This window comes from Diorhabda sublineata, chromosome 4 (genome assembly GCF_026230105.1).
Source record: "Diorhabda sublineata isolate icDioSubl1.1 chromosome 4, icDioSubl1.1, whole genome shotgun sequence".
Lineage (NCBI taxonomy): Eukaryota > Metazoa > Arthropoda > Insecta > Coleoptera > Chrysomelidae > Diorhabda > Diorhabda sublineata.
This window is the reverse complement of record NC_079477.1, coordinates 25,467,185-25,485,946: the sequence shown is the minus strand read 5'-3', so window position 1 is coordinate 25,485,946 and position 18,762 is coordinate 25,467,185. Positions and strand designations below refer to the sequence as shown.

The window sequence follows — 18,762 nt, the reverse complement described above, 5'->3', positions numbered from 1 at the left end:
AAAGTATGTAATTGAATAAAATATTAGCTACATGAATTTTCTACTTTTATTCTCGCTCCAGTATCTTTATTTAGGAATTATCCGGTTTCTTATGATTTTTCACGATTCTCTTACTAGTGACCTCACGATTTTTCCTTTAACCATATGGCATCACTGTTTAATTTAGGTTTACGATGGTGAATTATTGTTTGTTGAGTTTTTAGTGGTTATTTTTCCATTAGTTTAAAAAATGGACATTGAGGAACAAAGGATTGAAAATAATAATAAAATTCTGAACGTAGAAGATCTCAACATAGAAATATTGCCTATAATTTATGATATTATTAAAGGGTAAGGTTAATTCATTACGTAAACATGTTATGATTGTCAAACTATTTTAGTGTCGATAAAGATAATCATCACGACAATTCCGCAAAGACTAGGGATTCGCAAGATTGTTCACAAAAAGTATTGGAGTTGCAAAAACGATTAGATCAAGCACGTGCTGAGGTAAGTAATTATAGCATCATTATACCAAAAATTAGTTGAAAATATTATGTAGATACGTATGCTGCCTGGTATAGACTACAGTAAAGAACAACAACTAAATCATCTGGAAGCTCTGAAAACACAATTACGACTCAAACAAGAATTACTTCAGAAGTACCGTTTTATGTATCCATTTGATCTACAAAAGTCCTAAAAATGATATTTCGGTTTCTAATGAGGCTAATAGCTAATAATGAACAGTTGGTCAATAGACTTAGTGAATCTTACCCGATGCGAAAAGCAGCACAAATAGCCGTTAGAATAATGTTTTCAGGAAAAAACTTTATAGAAGAACAAAGACTACATGAAAAATTAAATCCCGAACAATTTAGAAGTTTGATGAGAGATGTAGCATCTAACTTTCAAAATCAAATTAAACAAGCCCAGGATAATATAAGGAAGAAAATGAAATGAGTTGTTATGTTGTTGTGAATTAAATTTTTTAGTACTACTTTGATTATTATTGAAAGACGCTAAATAGGTACTAGTTTTTTCTTGAGGTGGCTTAGTTACTTTTTGCTCAATATCTCTATTTGTTTAAATTTTAACTACTTTTTTTCTGTTTTGTAAAAACCATTTCAAATTATACAATATTTATGTTTTGTGTTTGCTGTATATAATAAAATTGCTTTAAGTAACAAAGTGACGTTTCATTTTTTCTTAATGTATTACAGGAAAATGCATCTACTACAGAATTTAGAAAAGGGAGACTCAATGAGGTATTTTTAGTGGGGAAATAGGCATAATTTCGTGTAGGTTTATTATTGGAATGGATCTGATATAGGAAAACTTCCTCTACAGGGCTGGGATTGGGTGGTTTTTAGTAGGCATCAGCTCACTGCATGTGTGTTCGCATACTACCATTCACAGATTTTGCTCAACAAGTTTCAGTTCTATAAAAAACTTCACCCTGGACCAGAATGCTATTTTTCTTCATGTTCTTTTTACCATAATCCTTTTTGATGGATTGAACTTGAAGTGCCACAAGTTCGGTTTTGAGTTTAATGCAGCAAAGACCCAGGCTGTTGTTTTTACACAGAATTTGGTCCCGTTCTGTATCACCATCACCGCAAATTCGTTTGTTGGTGTTGGGACCAATATGTCCTGGCATAGCCACGTTACTGAATTAGCTAAAGCTAATGCTGCTTAACAAAAACTAGAAGCCCTCTTTAAGAAGAAAAAGCTATGTACTCCGCTAATCCTCTACAACGCCCAGATTCGTTCATCCTTGGAGTATTGCTGGCACGTTTGGAGCTCGACCCAATATAGAAGAGAACAATTCGACTCATAGGTGACCAAGAGTTGACCAGAAACTTATTTTCGGACGGTTGTGTATTCTTTGAAATGCCATGAAATTTTTCGGATCAAATAAAAGTTTGTATCTGGTTTATTACATTCTATTGCACACTTAAAAGTACACAGTGGGGATCAATCACCCAACCGAGGTGACCTTGGTCGGGTCGGCCGTTTGTTGCTTCGTTTCTGTACTGTTCATTTTTACGTTAATACGACCAAGGTCACCTCGATTAGTTGGTCGATTCCGACCCTGTAAAAAGCATTTAAATGATCATTATTTTCGATGAGCAGTTGTATACGTTCAAGTAGCTCGATGGAATGGAAATATCTAGAAAATGGAATGGGAATAAATGAAGACACAAATGGATTATACAGTTTATTTAACATAACCATATTCTTCAATGTAAAGCGTAGGTACGTATATATACAGTATTCAAAAAAATAAATTATTAGAAAACAAAAAGAAAATTTAACTGCGCAATGAAAATATACATTTATTGTCCCTAAAATTTTAACTTTTGTATCTTGTTTATTGTTATTTATAAAGCTACAGTGAAGAACTGAAAACTGTAACAGTCTAAATTTTAAAATTTTCTTATTAACGATAGGCTACATTCTTGAGTATTTTACATTTTTTGTAAACCATTATTATATACTTAAGCGGAAATTGAAAAAGTTTTACTATTCTAAAATTAGGTTCAACAAAGTTATTTGAGATAGAAAAGTATTTAGATTAGACTCGTTAAACGGTGTATACTGATTATTACAACTAAGGTAGGTTCAGATAATATTAACTGTGTACTAATTGTTCCTTTTTAGTCACAATAAACACAATGCCTCCCGAATGAGCACTGTGGTCTGTTATTGACTTAGTGTCGGCTATACAAGCTGTAAAAAGAGGAATATTAAGCACAAAGCTGCTGAAAGGTACATAATTCCTAGAAAAACCATTAGGCATCATATCCAGACCGGAAGTTTGATAGAAAAAACACTAGGTCGAAAATCTCATATTCAACGAAGACCAGGAAACTGGTATTGGATCTCCTGTCACACCACGAATACTCCAACTAAATAAAATGATAGCTTCAATCAATCTACTTAAGTTTATGGTAAAGATTGATTTAAGACATTCAGATTTATTTAGGAGAAAAGCTTAGTTTAGGTATCCGACCAGAGCGCGAAAGCTAAATAAATTTATTGTTGAGTATACTTTCAAACGATTGAGTGGATTTATGAATACCTAGATTTGAAGAGTCACCCTAAAAGAATTTAAAACATGGATGAAAAAAGTTGGCGTTTAAAAATCACCAGCAGACTGTTTTGGAGGTAAAAGAGGAGTGCATTTACAGTCTTCGAAACATGCTGAAAGTGTCACCATCGCAGGATGTGTAAATGCACTTGGCCGTGCAATACCACCGATATAATATATTGAAAGGTAGACGACTGTAACCAGTTGTATGACAACCTTCCACTGGGCTCATTGGTACAAAGAGTTATATAACCAATGAAATTCCGGTCACCTAAGATCTTTTTAACCAAAAAACAAGAAAATAATAAAGACGTCAAATACTGGTAGAAGTACTACTAAAACATGTGAGTTGGTACTATCATGGTTTCATAGGGTGGATAAGATGGCAGATAAGAGGTAATGTGCTAAATACGGCAAGTGGTACCATGAAGAGGTCGTCAGTTTGTTAGTAGACGATACGGATACTTTCAGTGTCCTGGTAGCTGCTCAATAAGATTTATTATTTTTCTAACTATCAACGCTCTAGGGGAAATTCCTTTGGTCAAATTATACATATCGGAATAGGGATCTGTCAGCTAACGCATTCTTTCCAAACTAAAGTGTGTTAAAGTTTTAAAAATAAAACGATATTCTGTCAATAAATTTCGAATCGTCCGATCGATTCTTATTGAAACTGTTTGACGATTATCAGTTTCTAACATGAATGGATGATTTCTGGTTTTCTCTAGAGGCGGGCAACAGGGGATAAAGGACCTTTTTTGCATCCCTGAATTCTTCGCCACATGATGAAATGTAATTTTTTTTCTCAATTTTTGAATTATACAATCATTCCTTACTAAAAAAGTAAGTAAAAAAGTAATAACATTTGACTACGCTAAAATTAACTAAATTTTCGAGAAAACCATTTCTTCAGACCGCTCTTTTCATTATTTAGAAGAATAAAAAACAGTTTCTTCAGAATCGACGTATACTGATAGGTTAATTGTGTCATACAAAATGATATCTGTTTGTAAAACTACAGGTTATCTTTGAAAAAGTGAAAAGTCTTCTAATGCAATAAAACGGTTTTCCAGAAAATTTTGTATAATTTTATTTTTAAAAATTCAACATCCTGTATCTTGAAAAGGATGCGTTTGGACATAAGTTCCCTATCCCTAGATATAATTTGACCAAAGGAATTTCCCCTAGAGCGTTGGTAGTCGAATTTGGGGACACCCTGTTTAATATCTTAGTCACCTATATTGTTTATTTGAGTTAAAATCGTAGACTTTATTAATCTTACACCTAATAACCCGACTATAGTATAAAAAGTTCGAATTTTTGATAATGTTCCATTTTGCTTCTGTTTACAGCAAAAGTTAGTATTATATTTTTATTCTAATAATTCTATAGATTTAATTAATATGGAAATTGATTGATTTGGATATATAATTTTAATTTTATTTAAAATTTCTCTCAACTAGGCCTCATTATCAAAACCTACCTCATCTATACCCACAAAACACTCATAATGCGGGTTTCGATAACTTATTATCTTCAGAGACCAAATTTTACCTCTGAAGATGAAAATTCGGTTATCGAAACACATTTCATACATTCTAATTGTAAGTGTTGGTATAGTTTTAGTGTAAACAGTGTTTTCAGTAGCATGAATATCACAATTGATTCTAGATATACCAACTTATATTTTATTCGGTTACTTTGGAATTAAATTTGTTTCGATTTTCGTTCTTATTATACTTAAGTGATGTGATGAATTATGTAAAATATTTATAGATAATAGTGGGGTGATGATTAATTGAATCGGGTAATTATTTAAGACAAGTCAGGGGTATAATGGGTTAGAAAAACTAAAAAGAAATGTAGTCTAAGCCCTTTTTCTTACAAATCAAACAACTAGGCCATACTAAATAAAGAACACTAAAAAATATATATACATTAAATGTGAAGTTCATTTTTACAAAGTAAATAACATTTGGTCAACTTGCTATATTATAGAATGTGCAAAAACTCTAATACTTTTTTTTTAACTTAATTTATTAACAGTTACTATTTTGACTTTGATTTAAAAATAGCTTTCATGTCCTTAATACAGTACGTTGGTGATGCCTTTTCTTTTCTGAAACAAAAATTATCCATTTTTTGCTTTGTTTATCGAGATAATTTAATGAATAGAAACTTTGTTGATCTGAACAGACTAAATAACGATGTCAATGTTTTTGAATGTAGCGGACGATGTATCGACGATATATCGGTCATAAACATCGATATTTATTATCGATATCTCGATGTTTTATAAGCATCGATATATCGTTTGTATCTCTATGTATTAGGCCAGCGGTTCTCAAACTTTTTTAGTGACGGAACCCTTTTGGAAAGCGAAATACTTGACGGAACCCTACAATAAAACAATAGTCTTTAAAAGTATATTCTTTATTAATAAGCATAATAAACCTAGAAGTAACATATACTTATTAATTACTCACATAACAACTATAATAATAGAAATAGAAGATATTAAAAAAGAAAAAAAAATAACTAATGGGAGGTATGAAACTGTTTTTTATTTTTCGTTAATTGGTTGATATCAGGTTTGATAGAAGACAGTTGAAGTCTCATATCAGGTTCGGCGTCCAGTCTATTCCGGTATTTTGTTTTCGTGGCTGCATAGGTTGAGAATCCTGTTTCGCACAAATATGTTGTTGGGAATGGAAGAAGAATATTCAGAGCCATTTTGGCAAGTATTGGGTATTCATCACGGATTCTGCACCAATAATCGTTGAGAGATGTCGTTTTGAACAATGACTCCATACTTGTGTCTGATGATATTTCTAAAAGAGATTCATATATCTCATTTGACATACTTTCGGGCTTTTGCAAGGTTTTTACCGCTTCATCCATTACTAATTTTAGGTTTGACGGCATTTGCTTCATTGCTAGTGTTTGTCTATGCAGGAGACAATGACTGGCCTTGGCCATCTGTACAAATGTCAATGCAATCGTTCCAACTGAGATTATTTTCTTCAAAAATTATATTTATTTTAGTAAAAATTTCTTGTCCGGTAGTGTTTGTGGGCAACGGTGAACACATAAGCATGTCTTCTTCAAAAGAACTTTCATATGGATATCTCACGATAACCAGCAAGGTAGCCAGACCAGCGACATCAGTAGACTCATCCATTTGGAAGACGAATCGTGTTTTTTGTAGACGTGTAACTAGTTCTTGTTTGACGTAGCTTGCCAGATCATGAATTCGACGTGAAACAGTATCGTTTGATAGTGGCACAGTAGAAATATGCTTTGCAGATTTTCCATCGAGCATACATTTTGTTATGTCTAACACACATGGTTTTATTAAAATCTCAGCGATAGTGTGCGCTTCACCTTCTTGTGCAATGCGATAGCTAACTAAATATGATGCCTTTGTGACCTTTTCATTGATAGTTTGGGTTACTTGCATCATAGTTTTTTGACTTTCCAATAACTGTTCTTTTTTACGTACAAAAAATTCTCTATTCTTGTCTTTAGACTCGGGGTGTACAGTTTCTAAATGTCGGCGCAACTTGGCAGGTGCCACGGAACTATTAGGAAGCAGTTTACTACATAACATGCAGAGAGGTGAGCCGTTGGAATCAACAAATCTGAAACTGATATATGATTGATTCATCATACTTCCTTTTTTTCGCCTTTGAAACCGTGGAACTTGACGTCGTTGCATCATTATCATCGATAATTGCTGTACACTCCGCGCGTACTGCTTTTGAACATTCGACTTCGTTAGAAGATGTTGTTGCAACACGTTTAACGCCTTTAAGCCAACATTCCATTCTTCTTTATTAATAATTACTTGTCAGGGTGGTGGGGTCAAATTAACGCACGATCGTTACTGAGTAGAAGAGTTTAGTCCAAAGAAGATATGTAGAAAACTGATACAATCAGAATACAGCAGTAGAACAAAAAAAACTTCGTTTCTAGCAAATAGGTACTTATCGCTCCGAACGCTAATCGTCGACTGACTCGAGTGTCGAAGCGCGGTCGTCGCTTTTATAGTCCTAGCCTCGATCTCGAACATTCTTAAAAATACTCGAGTCGGTGCCTTTGATAAATAAAAAGCCGAAATAAAAATAGAAATACAAAAAATGCGGTGTAAACAATCTCGACTTGTTTTGAAGTTATATAGCCGAAAGTCGCTTGTTTACAACTATAGCGTCTAATCTCAGCGGCGGCTTTTATCAAAGTGACTGCGCGCTCACAAGTAGATATCGGCGGTCGGTTTTCATCAAGACAAAGGCTAAAGCGGCTTGCGGATCTCATCGGTGAGACATAATGCATAAATAAATCACCTTAAACTTAAGTATTAAGTCTATTCTTTTTATCTAGGCGCGTGCCGTCCTGAATAAATATTTGGGCTACTGTAGAGATATATTTTTTTAATCTTCTGACTCTCGTATTTTGTACAGGGATCGGTGTAAGTAAAGAACTTGCGATAGGTTTGCCATAAAGTTTTATTGAAGAGCGGCGTGATGTTAAACTCTCCTCGTAAAATGCACTGTTTCAAGTTAGAATGAAATTACTTTACTGTGCTGGGTGGCGACTGAGTTCTAAATTCTTGTGGAACCCCTACAGGGGTTTCGCGGAACACACTTTGAGTATGGCGGTATTAGGCAAATGGTGGTATTATGGCGCATGAAGATATAAACAGGACATAATCAACCGAAACTAAAATAAAATACGCATTTGTTTGTTCTAAATATTTTATATCAGGATTGTGGTGTCTTCATAAATATTAATTTTTATATTTGTCTTATTTTATTCGTATCTATTTTCTCTGTCTCTAAATGAAGTAATCATATTGGGAGCTTCAAAACTAAACACGGAAACAACTTTACAAATCAAAAACATGGAGAAATACCTTAACCTACGACTGAGGTTGTTGAAATGCTACGTTTGGTCGGCATGGAAGGCCGGAAGGCTGGACATTGAAAAAGACTGAGATTAACAAGCTGGAGGTTTTCGAGTTTCGAATTAACCTCATTATTGCTCGAGTACCCAAAGGAGCAGGACGTTGCAGTTATCCTTCACATGTTTCTCGCATTAGAACAAAAGCCTATAGCACACAGTTTTAGTCATTATAGCTTGTATGGTGGCTCTGGTGACTGAGTAGATTGAGATTACTGTGTTTCTATGGCGTCGATTAAGTATCACAGCGATTACCTCGGCTTGGAAAACGGTAGCATGTTTCCCAAGTGAGGTGAATTAACTTTCACTCCTGTAGAAGCCTGCTCCAGTCAAGTTATTCGTCCTTAAGCATTCTGTGCACCAAGTAGTTTCATTGCTTAGTGCTGCGGGCTTAGATTAACTCATACCTAAGGCTTCAAAATGGTTGGAGATTCATCGTCGTCTAGAATTTCCTATAGTCAGTTGCTACGACTGACTATTGTATTCTACCGAATCTGAATGTAATCATCATTAATATGGTATCTATTTTAGGATATGGCATTCATCTCTTAGCACAAAACAAATTAGAAACTTACAAAGTGAAATAATGAGAAAATTTATGAATACTATTGACCCTTGTAACGATTTTTACGAGTACGCGTGTGGAAATTGAAAAACTCATTATAGCATACCACCAGATCGAGCTACATATGATATATTCGAAATGGTATTAATAATAATAAATAATTTAGGTCATAGTTTACAATCTAGGAAAAAATAACAAAGAGAAAAAAAATTTTGGTCGAAATAAGATATAGTTTCATTATTTTCATGGTGCTTTTGTTTGGATGACGTAAACGTAATTAGCCGAAGCCTTCACTCAAAGTCGCTAAAAATACAGTTCAGAGATTCTCCTTTATTATTGAAGATTTTTCGCGGAGACTTAGTCCGGACCAGCGGCGACATTGTCATATATCAAAGTATGAAGTTGAAATTTTATTGATAAAAATGTCATTTGAATAATTGTGAACTAAAGTATCCAATTTAAGAGGTCAGTAGAAGAGGCTAAAGATGAATAGCCAACAGGCGGGAAATATATAAATTCGCCATTAAAATTGTTGGATACGCCAACTCGGGACGGGGATATTTCAGGTAAACGAAAAGGTAGTCCAAGTACACAATACAATTCCAGTCAGATTTATTAAAAGTGTACCTGGAATTTAGTACCTAATCCAATTGTTAAGAATCCAATTTTGATTAACTTTAATGTATTGTAACCACAATAACTGGATGCATTGTTGCCGGATTTTCTAACAAACGTTAAAAATTTCTTTTTGGTTCACTGTCATATAAACATTGTAGCTGGACTAAGGTTGAGTCTTAAGGTCTGTGTTCGTGTTTGTTCGTGTGCGTTAGCGTGTGTTCGGGCGTGTTCGAGTGTGTTCATGTGGTTTCGTGTGTGTTCGTGTGTGTTCGAGTGTGTTCGTGTGTGTTCGTGTGTGTTCGGGTGTGTTCGGGTGTGTTCGAGTGTGTTCGTTTGTGTTCATATGTGTTCGTGTGTGTTCGTGTATGTTCGTGTATGTTCGTGTATGTTCGTGTATGTTCGTGTATGTTTGTGTATGTTCGTGTATGTTCGTGTATGTTCGTGTATGTTCTTGTATGTTCGTGTATGTTCGTGTATGTTCGTGTGTGTTCGTGTATGTTCGTGTATGTTCGTGTATGTTCGTGTATGTTCGTGTATGTTCGTGTATGTTCGTGTTTGTTCGTGTATGTTTGTGTATGTTCGTGTATGTTCGTGTATATTCGTGTAAGTTCATGTATGTTCGTGTATGATCGTGTTTGTTCGTGTGCGTTAGCGTGTGTTCGGGTGTGTTCGGGTGTGTTCGGGTGTGTTCGGGTGTGTTCGAGTGTGTTCATGTGTGTTCGGGTGTGTTCGGGTTTGTTCGAGTGTGTTCGTGTGTGTTCGTGTGTGTTCGTGTGTGTTCGTGTGTGATCGAGTGTGTTCATGTGTGTTCATGTGTGTTCGTGTGTGTTCGTGTGTGTTCGTGTGTGTTCGTGTGTGTTCGTGTGTGTTCGTGTGTGTTCGTGTGTGTTCGCGTGTGTTCGCGTGTGTACGCGTGTGTGTACGAGTGTGTGTTCGTGTGTGTGTGTTCGTGTGTGTTCGCAAGTAATCGCGTGTGTACGAGTGTGTTCGTGTGTGTTCGGGTGTGTTCGTGTGTGTTCGCATGTGTTCGACTGTGTGTTTGTGTGTGTTCGTGTGTGTTCGTGTGTGTTCGTGTGTGTTCGGGTGTGTTCGGGTGTGTTCGCGTGTGTACGAGTGTGTGTACGAGTGTGTTCGTGTGTGTGTTCGTGTGTGTTCGCAAGTAATCGCGTGTGTACGAGTGTGTTCGTGTGTGTTCGGGTGTGTTCGTGTGTGTTCGCGTGTGTACGAGTGTGTGTTCGTGTGTGTTCGCGTGTGTTCGCGTGTGTTCGAGTGTGTGTTCTTGTGTGTTCGTGTGTGTTCGCGTGTGTGTTCGTGTGTGTTCGTGTGTGTTCGTGTGTGTTCGTGTGTGTTCGCGTGTGTTCGCGTGTGTTCGAGTGTGTGTTCTTGTGTGTTCGTGTGTGTTCGGGTGTGTTCGGGGGTGTTTGGGTGTGTTCGGGTGTGTTCGGGTGTGTTCGGGTGTAATCGAGTTTGTTCGTGTGTGTGTTCGGGTATGTTCGTGTGTGTTCGTGTGTGTTCGCATGTGTTCGACTGTGTGTTTGTGTGTGTTCGTGTGTGTTCGAGTGTGTGTTCGTGTGTGTTCGAGGGTGTTAGCGTGTGTTCGCATGTGTTCGGGTGTGTTCGTGTGTGCTCGATTGTGTTTGTGTGTGTTTGTGTGTGTTCGTGTATGTTCGCGTGTAATCGCGTGTGTACGAGTGTGTGTTCGTGTGCGTTCGTGTGTGTTCGGGTGTGTTCGGGTGTGATCGCGTGTGTACGAGTGTAATCGCGTGTGTACGAGTGTGTGTTCGTGTGCGTTCGTGTGTGTTCGTGTATGTTCGAGTGTGTACGGGTTTGAGTTCTTGTGTGTTCGGGTGTGTTCGGGTGTGTTCGCATGTGTTCGTGTGTGTGTTCGTGTGTGTACGAGTGTGTGTTCGAGTGTGTATGAGTGTGTGTTCGGGTGTGTTTGAGTGTGTTCGTGTGTGTTCGAGTGTGTTCGTGTGTGTTCGAGTGTGTACGGTTGTGTGTTCGTGTGTGATCGCAAGGGCGCTGCTAATGAACGTCAGGTCGATGATGGAGCACGCGACGCCATTACGAAAGGTACTCGTAGTTCCCTCATTCATTAAAATGAGGTTCAGTGTCGAGAAAACTTCTTGCAAGGCTTCACCTCTCCTGTCCGTCTTGCGGCTCCCCCATTCGATGGACCAGGCATTGAAATCTCCGGAGATGGCGGCTGGCTCGTGTCTTCTCACGTCCTCTGCTAAGATGCCGAGGAAGTTCTCGAACCCTTCGAATGATGTACTCGGTGTTGCATAGCAGCTTTATAGGTGAACCCACCCGATCTTGGCGAACCATCGGGTTGGATTAGTAGGTAGCAGTCATATAAACATTGTAGCTGGACCAAGGTTGAGTCTTTTGTGTTCATATGTGTTCGTATGTGTTTATATGTGTTCGTGTGTGTTCGTGTGTATGTTCGTGTATGTTCGTGTATGTTCGTGTATGTTCGTGTATGTTCGTGTATGTTCGTGTACGTTCGTGTTTGTTCGTGTATGTTCGTGTATGTTCGTGTATGATCGTGTATTTCCGTGTGTGTTCGTGTGTGTTCGTGTATATTCGTGTATGTTCGTGTATGTTCGTGTATGTTCGTGTTTGTTCGTGTGCGTTAGCGTGTGTTCGGGTGTGTTCGAGTGTGTTCATGTGTGTTCGTGTGGTTTCGTGTGTGTTCGTATGTGTTCGTATGTGTTCGTGTGTGTTCGTGTGTGTTCGTGTATGTTCGTGTTTGTTCGTGTGCGTTAGCGTGTGTTCGGGCGTGTTCGAGTGTGTTCATGTGGTTTCGTGTGTGTTCGTGTGTGTTCGTGTGTGTTCGAGTGTGTTCGTGTGTGTTCGGGTGTGTTCGGGTGTGTTCGGGTGTGTTCGGGTGTGTTCGTATGTGTTTGTATGTGTTCGTGTGTGTTTGTGTGTGTTCACGAGTGTTCGTGGGTGTTCGAGTGTGTTCATATGTGTTCGTGTGTGTTCGTGTATGTTCGTGTATGTTCGTGTATGTTTGTGTATGTTCGTGTATGTTCGTGTATGTTCTTGTATGTTCGTGTGTGTTCGTGTGTGTTCGTGTATGTTCGTGTGTGTTCGTGTATGTTCGTGTATGTTCGTGTATGTTCGTGTATGTTCGTGTATGTTCGTGTATGTTCGTGTATGTTCGTGTTTGTTCGTGTATGTTCGTGTGTGTTCGTGTGTGTTCGTGTATGTTCGTGTGTGTTCGTGTATGTTCGTGTATGTTCGTGTATATTCGTGTAAGTTCATGTATGTTCGTGTATGATCGTGTTTGTTCGTGTGTGTTCGCAAGTAATCGCGTGTGTACGAGTGTGTTCGCATTTGTTCGGGTGTGTTTGTGTGTATTCGGGTGTGTTCGCATGTGTTCGTGTGTGTTCGGGTGTGTTCGGATGTGTTCGAGTGTGTTCGAGTGTGTTCGAGTGTGTTCGTGTGTGCTCGAGTGTGTTCGTGTGTGTTCGCATTTGTTCGGGTGTGTTTGTGTGTGTTCATGTGTGTTCGTGTGGTTTCGTGTGTGTTCGTATGTGTTCGTATGTGTTCGTGTGTGTTCGAGTGTGTTCGAGTGTGTTCGTGTGTGTTCGTATGTGTTCGTGTGTGTTCGTGTGTGTTCGTGTGTGTTCGTGTGTGTTCGTGTGTGTTCGTGTGTGTTCGTGTGTGATCGTGTGTGTTCGTGTGTGTTCGTGTGTGTTCGTGTGTGTTCGTGTGTGTTCGTGTGTGTTCGTGTGTGTTCGTGTGTGTTCGTGTGTGTTCGTGTGTGTTCGTGTGTGTTCGTGTGTGTTCGTGTGTGTTCGTGTGTGTTCGTGTGTGTTCGTGTGTGTTCGTGTGTGTTCGCGTGTGTTCGCGTGTGTACGAGTGTGTGTACGAGTGTGTGTTCGTGTGTGTGTTCGTGTGTGTTCGCAAGTAATCGCGTGTGTACGAGTGTGTTCGTGTGTGTTCGGGTGTGTTCGTGAGTGCTCGGGTGTGTTCGTGTGTGTTCGCATGTGTTCGACTGTGTGTTTGTGTGTGTTTGTGTGTGTTCGTGTGTGTTCGTGTGTGTTCGTGTGTGTTCGGGTGTGTTCGCGTGTGTACGAGTGTGTGTACGAGTGTGTGTTCGTGTGTGTGTTCGTGTGTGTTCGCAAGTAATCGCGTGTGTACGAGTGTGTTCGTGTGTGGTCGCAAGTAATCGCGTGTGTACGAGTGTGTTCGTGTGTGTTCGGGTGTGTTCGCGTGTGTACGAGTGTGTTCGTGTGTGTGTTCGAGTGTGTGTTCGAGTGTGTTCGCATGTGTTCGGGTGTGTTCGTGTGTGTGTCCGTGTGTGTTCGTGTGTGTTCGTGTGTGTGTTCGGGTGTGTTCGCATGTGTTCGTGTGTGTGTTCGCATGTGTTCGGGTGTGTTCGTGTGTGTGTTCGTGTGTGTTCGAGTGTGTTCGTGTGTGTGTCCGTGTGTGCTCGATTGTGTTCGTGTGTGTTTGTATGTGTTCCTGTGTGTGTTCGCATGTGTTCGTGTGTCGAGTGTGTGTTCGGGTGTGTTCGAGTGTGTTCAGGTGTATGTTCGTGTGTTGAAATCTCCGGAGATGGCGGCTGGCTCGTGTCTTCTCACGTCCTCTGCTAAGTTGCCGAGGAAGCTCTCGAGCCCTTCGAATGATGCACTCGGTGTAGCATAGCAGCTATATAGGTGAACCCCCCCTATCTTTGCGAACCATCGGGTTGGGTTAGTAGGTAGCTGTTCGAACATCAGTCTACCACATGCCCATATTGTTGCCTTTTTGGTGGTGTCTGAGACCCAAGTTGAGTCTTAAGGTCAGTGTGTTCGTGTGTGTGTGGACAAGTTGTTGCCATTTTCGTAATAAATGTTGAAAATATACTTTTGATTCACTTTAATGTCATGCTACCACAATAATTGGGCACGTTGTTAACAGATTTCGTTAATAATGTTAAAAATTCATATTTGATGCACTATGATGTCATGTAATTATTCTAACCGGATACGTTGTTAGTACATTGTAGCTGGACCAAGGTTGAGTCTTAAGGTCTGTGTTCGCATGTGTTCGTGTGTGTTCGCATGTTTGTTCTAGTGTGTTTGGGTCTGTGTTCGTGTGTGTTCGCATGTGTTCGAGTGTGTGTTCGTGTTTATTCGGGTGTGTTCGGGTGTGTTCGTGTGTGTTCGTGTGTGTTCGTGTGTGTTCGTGTGTGTGTCCGCGTGTGTTCGGGTGTGTGTTCGGGTGTGTTCGCATGTGTTCGACTGTGTGTTCGTGTGTGTTCGTGTGTGTTCGTGTGTGTTCGTGTGTGTTCGCGTGTGTTCGCGTGTGTACGAGTGTGTGTACGAGTGTGTGTTCGTGTGTGTGTTCGTGTGTGTTCGCAAGTAATCGCGTGTGTACGAGTGTGTTCGTGTGTGTTCGGGTGTGTTCGTGTGTTCGTGTGTGTTCGCATGTGTTCGACTGTGTGTTTGTGTGCGTTCGTGTGTGTTCGGGTGTGTTCGCGTGTGTACGAGTGTGTGTACGAGTGTGTGTTCGTGTGTGTGTTCGTGTGTGTTCGCAAGTAATCGCGTGTGTACGAGTGTGTTCGTGTGTGTTCGGGTGTGTTCGGGTGTGTTCGCGTGTGTACGAGTGTGTGTTCGTGTGTGTTCGTGTGTGTTCGTGTGTGTTCGTGTGTGTTCGTGTGTGTTCGCGTGTGTTCGCGTGTGTTCGAGTGTGTGTTCGTGTGTGTGCGGGTGTGTTCGGGGGTGTTCGGGTGTGTTTGGGTGTGTTCGGGTGTGTTCGGGTGTGTTCGGGTGTAATCGAGTTTGTTCGTGTGTGTGTTCGGGTGTGTTCGTGTGTGTTCGCATGTGTTCGACTGTGTGTTTGTGTGTGTTCGTGTGTGTTCGTGTGTGATCCTGTGTGTTCGTGTGTGTTCGTGTGTGTTCGTGTGTGTTCGTGTGTGTACGAGTGTGTGTTCGTGTATGTTCGTGTGTGTTCGTGTGTGCTCGATTGTGTTCGTGTGTTTGTGTGTGTTCCTGTGTGTGTTCGCATGTGTTCGTGTGTCGAGTGTGTGTTCGTGTGTGTTCGTGTGTGTTCGTGTGTGTTCGTGTGTGTTCGCGTGTGTTCGCGTGTGTACGAGTGTGTGTACGAGTGTGTGTTCGTGTGTACGAGTGTGTTCGTATGTGTTCGGGTGTGTTCGTGAGTGCTCGGGTGTGTTCGTGTGTGTTCGTGTGTTCGCATGTGTTCGACTGTGTGTTTGTGTGTGTTCGTGTGTGTTCGTGTGTGTTCGTGTGTGTTCGTGTGTGTTCGGGTGTCTTCGCGTGTGTACGAGTGTGTGTACGAGTGTGTGTTCGTGTGTGTGTTCGTGTGTGTTCGCAAGTAATCGCGTGTGTACGAGTGTGTTCGTGTGTGTTCGGGTGTGTTCGGGTGTGTTCGCGTGTGTACGAGTGTGTGTTCGTGTGTGTTCGCGTGTGTTCGCGTGTGTTCGCGTGTGTTCGAGTGTGTTCGGGGGTGTTCGGGTGTGTTTGGGTGTGTTCGGGTGTGTTCGGGTGTGTTCGGGTGTAATCGAGTTTGTTCGTGTGTGTGTTCGGGTGTGTTCGTGTGTGTTCGTGTGTGTTCGCATGTGTTCGACTGTGTGTTTGTGTGTGTTCGTGTGTGTTCGTGTGTGTTCGCATGTGTTCGACTGTGTGTTTGTGTGTGTTCGTGTGTGTTCGAGTGTGTGTTCGTGTGTGTTCGAGGGTGTTAGCGTGTGTTCGCATGTGTTCGGGTGTGTTCGTGTGTGCTCGATTGTGTTTGTGTGTGTTTGTGTGTGTTCGTGTATGTTCGCGTGTAATCGCGTGTGTACGAGTGTGTGTTCGTGTGCGTTCGTGTGTGTTCGGGTGTGTTCGGGTGTGATCGCGTGTGTACGAGTGTAATCGCGTGTGTACGAGTGTGTGTTCGTGTGCGTTCGTGTGTGTTCGTGTATGTTCGAATGTGTACGGGTGTGTGTTCTTGTGTATTCGGGTGTGTTCGCATGTGTTCGTGTGTGTGTTCGTGTGTGTTCGTGTGTGTACGAGTGTGTGTTCGAGTGTGTATGAGTGTGTGTTCGAGTGTGTTTGAGTGTGTTCGAGTGTGTTCGTGTGTGTTCGAGTCTGTACGGATGTGTGTTCGTGTGTGTACGAGTGTGTGTTCGTGTATGTTCGTGTGTGTTCGTGTGTGCTCGATTGTGTTCGTGTGTTTGTGTGTGTTCCTGTGTGTGTTCGCATGTGTTCGTGTGTCGAGTGTGTGTTCGGGTGTGTTCGAGTGTGTTCGGGTGTATGTTCGTGTGTGTGTTCGTGTGTTGAAATCTCCGGAGATGGCGGCTGGCTCGTGTCTTCTCACGTCCTCTGCTAAGTTGCCGAGGAAGCTCTCGAGCCCTTCGAATGATGCACTCGGTGTAGCATAGCAGCTATATAGGTGAACCCCCTCTATCTTGGTGAACCATCGGGTTGGGTTAGTAGGTAGTTGTTCGAACATCAGTCTACCACATGCCCATATTGTTGCCTTTTTGGTGGTGTCTGAGACCCAAGTTGAGTCTTAAGGTCAGTGTGTTCGTGTGTGTGTGGACAAGTTGTTGCCATTTTCGTAATAAATGTTGAAAATATACTTTTGATTCACTTTAATGTCATGCTACCACAATAATTGGGCACGTTGTTAACAGATTTCGTTAATAATGTTAAAAATTCATATTTGATGCACTATGATGTCATGTAATTATTCTAACCGGATACGTTGTTAGTACATTGTAGCTGGACCAAGGTTGAGTCTTAAGGTCTGTGGTCGTGTGTGTTCGCATGTGTTCGTGTGTGTTCGCATGTTTGTTCTAGTGTGTTTGGGTCTGTGTTCGTGTGTGTTCGCATGTGTTCGAGTGTGTGTTCGTGTTTATTCGGGTGTGTTCGGGTGTGTTCGTGTGTGTTCGTGTGTGTTCGTGTGTGTTCGTGTGTGTTCGTGTGTGTGTCCGCGTGTGTTCGGGTGTGTGTTCGGGTGTGTTCGCATGTGTTCGACTGTGTGTTTGTGTGTGTTCGGGTGTGTTCGTGTGTGTTCGTGTGTGTTCGTGTGTGTTTGTGTGTGTTCGCGTGTGTACGAATGTGTGTACGAGTGTGTGTTCGTGTGTGTGTTCGTGTGTGTTCGCAAGTAATCGCGTGTGTACGAGTGTGTTCGTGTGTGTTCGGGTGTGTTCGTGTGTTCGTGTGTGTTCGCATGTGTTCGACTGTGTGTTTGTGTGCGTTCGTGTGTGTTCGGGTGTGTTCGCGTGTGTACGAGTGTGTGTACGAGTGTGTGTTCGTGTGTGTGTTCGTGTGTGTGTTCGTGTGTGTTCGCAAGTAATCGCGTGTGTACGAGTGTGTTCGTGTGTGTTCGGGTGTGTTCGGGTGTGTTCGGGTGTGTTCGCGTGTGTACGAGTGTGTGTTCGTGTGTGTTCGTGTGTGTTCGTGTGTGTTCGTGTGTGTTCGTGTGTGTTCGTGTGTGTTCGCGTGTGTTCGCGTGTGTTCGAGTGTGTGTTCGTGTGTGTGCGGGTGTGTTCGGGGGTGTTCGGGTGTGTTTGGGTGTGTTCGGGTGTGTTCGGGTGTGTTCGGGTGTAATCGAGTTTGTTCGTGTGTGTGTTCGGGTGTGTTCGTGTGTGTTCGCATGTGTTCGACTGTGTGTTTGTGTGTGTTCGTGTGTGTTCGTGTGTGATCCTGTGTGTTCGTGTGTGTTCGTGTGTGTTCGTGTGTGTTCGTGTGTGTACGAGTGTGTGTTCGTGTATGTTCGTGTGTGTTCGTGTGTGCTCGATTGTGTTCGTGTGTTTGTGTGTGTTCCTGTGTGTGTTCGCATGTGTTCGTGTGTCGAGTGTGTGTTCGTGTGTGTTCGTGTGTGTTCGTGTGTGTTCGTGTGTGTTCGCGTGTGTTCGCGTGTGTACGAGTGTGTGTACGAGTGTGTGTTCGTGTGTACGAGTGTGTTCGTATGTGTTCGGGTGTGTTCGTGAGTGCTCGGGTGTGTTCGTGTGTGTTCGTGTGTTCGCATGTGTTCGACTGTGTGTTTGTGTGTGTTCGTGTGTGTTCGTGTGTGTTCGTGTGTGTTCGTGTGTGTTCGGGTGTCTTCGCGTGTGTACGAGTGTGTGTTCGTGTGTGTGTTCGTGTGTGTTCGCAAGTAATCGCGTGTGTACGAGTGTGTTCGTGTGTGTTCGGGTGTGTTCGGGTGTGTTCGCGTGTGTACGAGTGTGTGTTCGTGTGTGTTCGCGTGTGTTCGCGTGTGTTCGCGTGTGTTCGAGTGTGTTCGGGGGTGTTCGGGTGTGTTTGGGTGTGTTCGGGTGTGTTCGGGTGTGTTCGGGTGTAATCGAGTTTGTTCGTGTGTGTGTTCGGGTGTGTTCGTGTGTGTTCGTGTGTGTTCGCATGTGTTCGACTGTGTGTTTGTGTGTGTTCGTGTGTGTTCGTGTGTGTTCGCATGTGTTCGACTGTGTGTTTGTGTGTGTTCGTGTGTGTTCGTGTGTGTTCGAGTGTGTGTTCGTGTGTGTTCGAGGGTGTTAGCGTGTGTTCGCATGTGTTCGGGTGTGTTCGTGTGTGCTCGATTGTGTTTGTGTGTGTTTGTGTGTGTTCGTGTA

At 41.6% G+C, this 18,762-nt stretch overlaps 2 protein-coding genes across 2 annotated transcripts; both read left to right on the top strand.

Annotated features, from left to right (window-relative positions):
* Nucleotides 1-144: 144 nt before the first annotated feature.
* On the top strand, nucleotides 145-682 carry LOC130442559 (mediator of RNA polymerase II transcription subunit 9). Its single transcript, XM_056776769.1, has 3 exons — nucleotides 145-330; nucleotides 381-489; nucleotides 542-682. Exons 1-3 carry the CDS (start codon nucleotides 230-232, stop codon nucleotides 680-682), a joined length of 351 nt encoding a protein of 116 aa, XP_056632747.1. The 5' UTR covers nucleotides 145-229.
* A 2-nt stretch (nucleotides 683-684) lies between these two features.
* LOC130442560 (protein NCBP2AS2 homolog) lies at nucleotides 685-942 on the top strand. The gene has a single exon (XM_056776770.1). The coding sequence runs from the start codon at nucleotides 685-687 to the stop codon at nucleotides 940-942; it is 258 nt and encodes an 85-aa protein (XP_056632748.1).
* Nucleotides 943-18,762: the final 17,820 nt, after the last annotated feature.